This window comes from Coptis chinensis, chromosome 3 (assembly GCF_015680905.1).
Source record: "Coptis chinensis isolate HL-2020 chromosome 3, ASM1568090v1, whole genome shotgun sequence".
Classification (NCBI taxonomy): domain Eukaryota; kingdom Viridiplantae; phylum Streptophyta; class Magnoliopsida; order Ranunculales; family Ranunculaceae; genus Coptis; species Coptis chinensis.
Window position 1 is genome coordinate 42,630,033 of NC_141458.1, and position 8,225 is coordinate 42,638,257.

Consider the following 8,225-nt stretch of genomic DNA (forward strand, 5'->3'; position numbering starts at 1 on the left):
AATGAGAGCAAATGATAAAGAACACACTAAGAAACAGAGAAAATTTGATGTTGGGGGAGGTGAAACTAAACCAAGATAATGGTTACCTACGTACCCAAGATCTATTCTCTAGGGATCAAGTTTCAACGTAGTTCACATATGAGAAAAATAGTTTTTATATGAATGAATAGATTGAGTCCTAAGAGGACTGTGTTTGTTTGTGTCAAAAATTTTGTTATCTCTTTGAACTTCTATCATTATCTTCTACAATAATGAACCTGGACATATTCATAAATAGACCAGTAATTGGATGGACTATGATTAAGCACGTGGGCTTAACTGCTGGACTAGGCCTAGTATTGGGCTGGATTCGTGGGCTTAATGAGCCACAAAGTGGGGGTCTATACATCGCCCCCTCTTTGGTGGATGGGCAAAGCCCATGTGGCAAAGAAGTTAATATAGAAAAAAGAATGGAAGAACATCGATTTAAAAGAAAAAATAAATAAGAGAAAAAATGTCACCAAGTATTGGCGTGCATAATCTCATTGTCAAAGGCGATAGGGCGGTGACAGGAGGCGAAAATTATTGGCGACAAAAGACAGATATAATTAGTGAAAATTATTGGCGGAAATAATTAGCGAAGTTTATTGGCAGAAATAATTAGCGAAAACTATTGGCAGAAGTTATTAGTCGAAATTTTTTGTAGAAGTTATTGGCGAAAATTATTAGCTTAAACAGATAATTGTTGTGGACTTTGGAAGAGGGTGTAAGAGCGGCATTTAGTATTGCTAAAGTTGAATATATGAATAGAGTAGGACTAGCTAAAAAATATTAAAGTGAAAGTTGGTTTGTCATATACTCTTTTATATTTAAAAATAAAGGAAAGGTTGACTATGTGAAATCAGTAAGGCCGGTTTACTAAAGAAGAAGTTTGAAATAGTAATTAGTGGGACCGACTTATATTTCTTAGAGTAGTAGGAAGTTGTGTGAGACTTGGGCTAGTCCTACGATTAATGCTTGAGAGAAGTAAGAAGATTCCCTTGAAAAAAGGTATGACAATATGTAAGAATTGGTAGAACCGGCCAATAAAAACGTGATTCAAAGTGTAAGACCTTTTTGGAATGAGTAGTAATAGGACCGGCTAGAGGAAAGTTAAAGAGATAAATAAGTAAGAAATGGTAGGGTCGGCTAAATAAAATCTTGGTTTTCAAATTAGAAAAGAATGTTGTCAGACCGGCTTATGAAAGACAAGTTATAATTGCATGTGTTGGCAACTTGTTTAGTTAGAAGAAGTAAAAGACCAAACATGTAAAAGAACTAGTACCCAAAAGTTAAGTTAGGTGGTAAGATATGTATAGAAGTAGAAAAGCTAATTAGAGGCAGAAATTATTGGTGACAGTTATTGTCGACAGAGGGTAGAATTTCTTGGTGAAAATTATTAGCAAAAGTTATTGATGACAGGAGGCGGAAGTTATTGGCAGAAGTTATTAACGAAAGGATGCAGAACTTAATAGAATAATTAAATGAAATGGAAGAATAGGAGCGGAGCGCCACTGTAAGGGCTGAAGAATTAGAAGATTGGAAAGCTCAGGTGAAAACTCAGGAAGAAACAAAAGAAAAGATGATAGCAAAAATGTTGGGGGGTTAGAAAGGAATTAATTGTTGCTAAGAAAGAGATTGTGGAAAACAAAAAGTTGTTAGCACAAGCTACTCTAGAGATAGGAAATAAAGAGATGAAAACCGAAATGGAGGATACATGGCTACTAAGTAAAGGAGATCCTCACACGACCTACTAAGAGGCTTACATTATCAAAAGTTAGTAACACCTGAAGCGGATCCCATAATAACCAAGTGCCAGTTTAACACCGTATCTCTGAAATGATAATTGTTCCCGTGTGCCACTGAAGAGATCCAAAACCAAATAAACAATTTCACCTCGATTATTGATTTGCGCACTACTGATACCTTGGCCCTAAAGATAGGGTCATTTATTGTCTTCCATAGACACCCAAATATATTCTATAATCCAAAGGCCAGAGATCTTTTAGCTGTACAGAGTCACAATTTCAAGACAAGTCTACTTCTAAGGTACCCCAAATCCCAGATTCAAAAATCCTCGTACTTCCTTTCGGCCTAAACATTATATCAGTAAAACACCAAAACCTGATAAAGTTTAGTCAATTTTAACAGAAAATTCACATAGAAGACATCCACTTGCTTAACAACGCTTTATAGATGTAGACATGCAGTTATTTCACTCCCTCTTTCCATCTTCCTTGCAATCACTGAATTGTACAAATAGAGAAAAGAATCATACCTATTCCATAACTGTATCAGGAAATTAGCTAGTTTAGTTGAATAATGCCAAAATCTCAATGTACCACTCCACCCTAATCAACTCTGACATCTATATTGAGTGACTCTTTTTTATTTTCTTTCAAAGAAAATAATAAATATTACTCGTATATAGAAACAAGTCAAAACTAAAATAACAGGTCTAAGACATCCCACTTATGCCTGCACCAAATTACCATGTGCTTCACTGCCTCCCAGTGACAAGGAAGAGGATAGTCGAAACAAGTAGCAAAAACAATAGAGCTTTCATCAAAGTTTCATCATAAGAAGGAAAAGAAAACCAGTGAAAAATTTCTTAGGTTAATGTTAAGACGGTCTATGGTGTATAATGTTCCCGGCTAGTCTTAAGGGAGGGGCGTCTGATTGGTATTATCGATTGCCGGCGGGGAGCATCAAGAGTTTCCAGGAGTTGGAGCAGGCGTTCATATATCACTTCATACATCAGAAAAAGCGAGTGGTGGATATCGCGGCTCTATTCAATGTGCGACAATGGTCCACGGAATCAGTTAGGGAGTTTCTATGTCGGTTCAAGGCAGAGACCCTGAAAGTTGAAAATCTGGATGAGAGGACAGCGGTGATAGCCTTTGAGAGAGGCTTGTGCCCGAGGACAGGAGTGCACCAATCCGTGGCCAAGAATGAGATTGCGACACTACATGAGTTGTATCCACGAGTGGAAAAATATATAAGATATGAAGATTCTATGCAAAAAGATTCCAAGAGAACGGGGAAGGCCGGGTTGTCCTTGGAGAAGGATCGGGAACGCCGGAAAGTGGGGACATCGGAGAAAGAAAGTGGGAGATACCGCGGATACGGAGCGCGAGCAGAGGGAAGCCGGGAAGGAATTCGAAGAGAGTACAGAGAGAGAAAGCCATACCGCGAGATGGAACAGACTCCATTGAACAAGCCGCTCAGTGAGATCTTGCCGCTAATAAAAGATCGGTTGGGGTATGAAGGATCGCGAACCATGCCAATGGAGATACTGGAGAAGCCCTTCTGTGCATATCATCAGATAAGGAATCATGAAACAAATGACTGTCACGCTCTAAAATGGTTGGTTCAGAGAATGGTGGAAAAAGGGAGGATGGGAGAATTTGTGAGAGACGGTCGGAATGAGGAGCGTATGCCGCTGCAGGGAAGAATACTGGGAACCATCAACGTGATTTACAGTGGGGAGGTTATGAGTCATAACGCTCATAGAGACAAGATACGGCGGACCGCGAGCATCCAGCAGATTAATGAGAGAATGGATAGGCCTCGGCAGCGAGCTGGGACAGCGACAGAAAAGGATAGAATCGTGTTTAGCGACACGGACCTAAGAGCAGTGGACTCACCACATGAAGACGCATTGGTCATTACAGTGGCAATGGGGAATTACATGGTGAAAAGGGTATTGATTGATTGTGGAAGTGCGGTAGATCTGTTGTTCAGAGGTGCTTTGGAGGAAATGGGAGTTGATCCTAAGCAGCTGCGTCCTTCGTGAACTAATTTGTAAGGATTTAACGAAAGTATGACCAAGCCCATGGGGGAACTCTTACTGCCGGTGACAACAGGGCCGGTGACAGTCTTAGCCAGTTTCATGGTGGTGGATTCGGCGTCACAATATAATGTAATCTTGGGAAGGCGATGGATTCAGGAGATGAAGGCGGTCCCATCAACGTATTATCAGGTAATACGATTCCCCAACCCTACTAGCATGTATGAGGTCTACGGTGATCAGGTTATGGCAAAAAACAGTCATCGGGGAACCGTGAAGAGGCTGATAGACGGATCGAAAGGAGAGGCTTCCAATCCTAGGAAGAGGCTGGCATAGCAATTATAGTGCACCTCGGGGGAAGAGGAGGGTGAGACAGCGTCGGATCCAAAGACGCTCGATAAGATAGAGGTGGTGAATATTGGGATAGGGGAAGAGGAGAAGTTCACGTCGATAGGATCTAGCTTACCTGAGGAGTGGAGGGGTAAATTGATACAGTTCTTGTCAGAAAATAGAAATGTCTTTGCTTGGACAATAGAGGATGTTACTGGGTTGGACCCCGAGTTCGCATGTCATCACTTGCATATGAAAGAGAACGCCAAACCCGTGAGGCAAAAGATGCGCAATATTAGGCCAAAATATGCTAAAGGAATCCGGGAAGAGGTCACCAGATTGAAAAGGGCGGGAATAATCCGAGAGGTAGAGTTCACAGACTGGTTATCTAATATAGTCGCGGTACCAAAAAAGAATGGGAAAGTGCGTATGTACGTGGACTTTACGGATGTGAATCTAGAGTATCCAAAGAACAGCTATCCCATACTGCGAGTAGATGAGTTGGTGGACAGGACGGCCGGGTTCAAGATATTTTCCCTCATGGACGCGTCGATGAGGTATAATCAGGTCGCGATGTATGGGCCCGATCAGGAGAAGACTTCATTTGTGGTGGAGGGCGGTACTTATTGCTATACGAGGATGCCGTTTGGTTTGAAAAATGCAGGGGCAACCTTCCAACGGTTGGGTGAGAAAATGTTCGAAAGCAAGATTCGGAGGGGAATTGAGATTTATATAGACGACATGGTGGAGAAAAGTATGTAAGAAGAGGAACATATAGAGGGGTTGCGAGAAACCTTCGGGATACTACGTAAATACAACTTGTAACTGAACCCAGAGAAGTGTACTTTCGGGGTGACTACAGGAAAGTTTTTGGGGTATATCGTTACTCATAAGGGAATCGAAGCTAACCCCGAGTAGATAAGGTCCTTCAGAGAGATGCCATCTCCACAGAATGTGAAGGAAGTACATCGGTTAGCAGGAAGAGTCGTGGCTCTGAATAGATTCATCTCCAAGTCATCTAACAGGTGCAGACCGCTGTACCGACTGTTGAGGAGCACACCAGATTTTATATGGACCGTGGAGTGTAAAGAGGCATTCCAGGAATTGAAAAAATATTTGGGCAAAGCGCCTTTGTTGTCGCATCCCGAGACCGGGGAGAAGTTGTATTTGTACTTGAGGGGCCACAGAGTATGCAGTCAGCTCGATTCTAGTTCGGGTGGTAGACAAGGTGGAGAAGCCGGTATATTTTCAGAGCAAGACTTTGTTAGACGCGGAGACGCGATATAGTAAAATCCAGAGGTATGCCTTGGCATTGGTACTTTCAACCCTGAAGCTAAAGCCCTATTTTGAAGCACATGTGGTGGTGGTGGTAACGAATTTGCCTCTAAGACAAGTACTGAGAACGGAAAAATCTGGTATAATGTTGAAGTGGGCAGTGATGCTGAGTTCCTATGAGATACAGTATCAGATAAGAACCGCGGAGAAGGCGCAGGCGGTGGCTGAATTTCTGGCAAAGTTTCCCGCAGAGGATCCCACGTGGGGAGAGGAGATGATTATGGAGCCGAAGCGGGAGAGCGAACCAGACCTTCTAGACCCGTGGGATAAGAGGAATGGGTGGAGGGTGTTCACAGATGGATCGACTACCGATGCATGTAGTGGCATAGGAATCGTGTTGGTTACACCTGATAATAGCATAATAGAGCAAACCATGAAACTCGGGTTCGCGGCATCTAGCAATGAGGCTTAGTACGAAGCGGTGATCGCCGGATTGAGAATGGCCTAGGATTTGGGAGTGAAGGAGCTGACAGTCTATTCTGATTCAAACTTAGTGGTCTATCAAGTGAACGGAGGGTTCGCCGCTCGATGTCCCAAGATGGCAAGATATTTGGATGTGGTGCGTAAACGAGTTGAGAAATTCACAAAAATATGTTTCCTTCACTTGGGTCGGGGTAAGAACATACATGCCGATGGCTTAGCATATGTAGCAGCTGTAATTCCCGGATCCGAGGAGAGAATAATACATGTGGGAAGGTTGAAGAAACCGAGTACCGAGGATGAAATGGAAATTTGTCATGTCGCAGAAGAGAAGGAGGGTTGGATGGAGCCTATTAAGGACTTTCTGCGGGATAGGAAGTCACAGATAAAATGGAAAAAGGAGATGGGAGCAGACTTCTCGAAGATACATTCTACTGGAAGGAGAGTTATATCGGAAAAACTTCAGTAGACCACTTCTAAAATGTTTGGGTCCGCGACTATCCCAGGAGGTGTTGGCAGAATTACACGAGGGAGATTGTGGGAGTCATTCGGCGGGAAGGACAATGACACACCGACTACTGACACAGGGGTATTTCTAGCCCCACATGAAGAGGGATGCTGTGGAATTTGCTAAGAGGTGTGACAAATGTCAGAGATTTGCACAGTTGATATTCGCCCCTGCTAAACCCTTCACAATGTCTCAAGTCTGTGGCCTTTCGCTATGTGGGCAATGGATATAGTGGGACCGCTGCCCATGACCAGTGGTAAAAAGAGGTTCATGCTCGCGACCACAGATTATTTCACAAAATAGATTGAAGTCGTGCCCCTGCAGCAGGTGAAGGAAGAGCAAGTCATCAAGTTTTTATGGGAGAATATCATCTGCAGGTTTGGGTTGTTGTACGCCATCATAGCAGACAATGGAACTCAGTTTATAAGAGCAAAGGTGGCCAGATTCTTGCAAGCCTACAACGTAAGACAGGGGTTCTCGGCCCCTTACAACCTCGAGGGCAACGGACAGGCAGAGTCCTCCAACAAGACCATTATGAACAACCTAAAGAGGAAGTTAGAGGATAAGAAGGGGGCGTGGACCGACGAGCTTTATCATGTATTATGGGCCTACCGGACCACACCTCGGTCGTCCACCCAAGAGACTCCATTTTCGTTGGCTTATGGGGTGGAGGCCATGATCCCGTCGGAGATGGTGGCAGCTACAACGCGGACAAAGGTCGTGGAGGAGGGTTCAAACTGGAGAATCTTAGCAGCAGATATGAATCTAGCAGAGGAAAGAAGAGACATTGCCTCAGATAAGCGAGGAGGAGTACCACCGGAGGTTGCAAAGACAGTACAACAGGAGGGTCAAGCCAAGGCAGTTCCAAATAGGTGACCTGGTGCTCCGCCGAGTGACACCTAGTACCAAGAAAGAGAAAGATGGAAAGCTGGGTCCAAACTGGGAGGGACCTTATACAGTGGTGGATATCGGAGGGGCGGGCACCTACAAATTGCGGACACAGGACGGCAAACTGATAGAGAAGTCGTGGAATATGAGAATATTAAAAAAAAATCACACTTGAATGTAATGGAAATCTATTGCCTGAATCTGGGGTTGTATGTAAATATATAATGCAACAACACTTTTGAGAAGAAATCATTGTTGATAGAGGTAGGAGTCCAAAATAACTACGAGACGTGAAATGCCAACGAGACCGCGGAAGAGGAGCCCTTCGCTGACACAAGGTCAAATTTGGACCTGGGGCAAGGCGAGGCCCCAATGGCTTTCGGAAGCTATGAATCCTGCGGAGTGGGGCGAGAGGCGCGAGTAATACAGAGGGCATAGAGCCTGAAGGTGGAGAGAGACAGCGGAGGGGATGAGCCCTTCGTTGAGACGAGGCTAGAGATGAGCCGGGGGCAAGAGGTCCCAAGGGACATGCTGAGAATACAGAACCCGCGGAGTGGGATGAGCCCTTCGTGGGGGAGCAAATCGCACATGGGGCATGAAACCCCAACGTGGAGGGAGACAGTGGAGGAGAAGAGCCCTTTGCTGACAAGAGGCTAGAGGGAGTCGAAGGCAAGAGGAGTTGCCCCATTCGACTCACCGAGGTTATAAAGTCCGCCGAGCGGAGGAGCCCTTCGCGGATTATAGAGACTAACACTATGAGGGGCATGAGGCCAAACATATAGAGAAATAGCGGGAAGTTGGAGTCCTTCACAGATATACTCTACCATCGCGAAAACAGCAAGAGGGATGAGCCTATCACCAATACAAGGAATTCGTCGTGGAGCACGGAGGCTGGATCACAGTTGAGGGAATAGCCAGGCTTAGAGGAAAAGACAA

The 8,225-nt window shown here is 44.3% G+C and overlaps 3 protein-coding genes across 3 annotated transcripts; all 3 read left to right on the plus strand.

The window, feature by feature from the left end:
- Positions 1–2,662: 2,662 nt before the first annotated feature.
- On the plus strand, positions 2,663–3,814 carry LOC147509691 (uncharacterized). The gene has a single exon (XM_086597887.1). The coding sequence runs from the start codon at positions 2,663–2,665 to the stop codon at positions 3,812–3,814; it is 1,152 nt and encodes a 383-aa protein (XP_086454013.1).
- A 1,260-nt stretch (positions 3,815–5,074) lies between these two features.
- On the plus strand, positions 5,075–5,885 carry LOC147509692 (uncharacterized). The gene is made up of 2 exons (XM_086597888.1): positions 5,075–5,378; positions 5,491–5,885. The coding sequence occupies exons 1-2, from the start codon at positions 5,075–5,077 to the stop codon at positions 5,883–5,885; spliced, it is 699 nt and encodes a 232-aa protein (XP_086454014.1).
- Positions 5,886–6,498: 613 nt separating this feature from the next.
- Positions 6,499–7,277, plus strand: LOC147509693 (uncharacterized). The gene is made up of 2 exons (XM_086597889.1): positions 6,499–6,597; positions 6,729–7,277. Exons 1-2 carry the CDS (start codon positions 6,499–6,501, stop codon positions 7,275–7,277), a joined length of 648 nt encoding a protein of 215 aa, XP_086454015.1.
- The last annotated feature ends 948 nt before the right edge of the window (positions 7,278–8,225 follow it).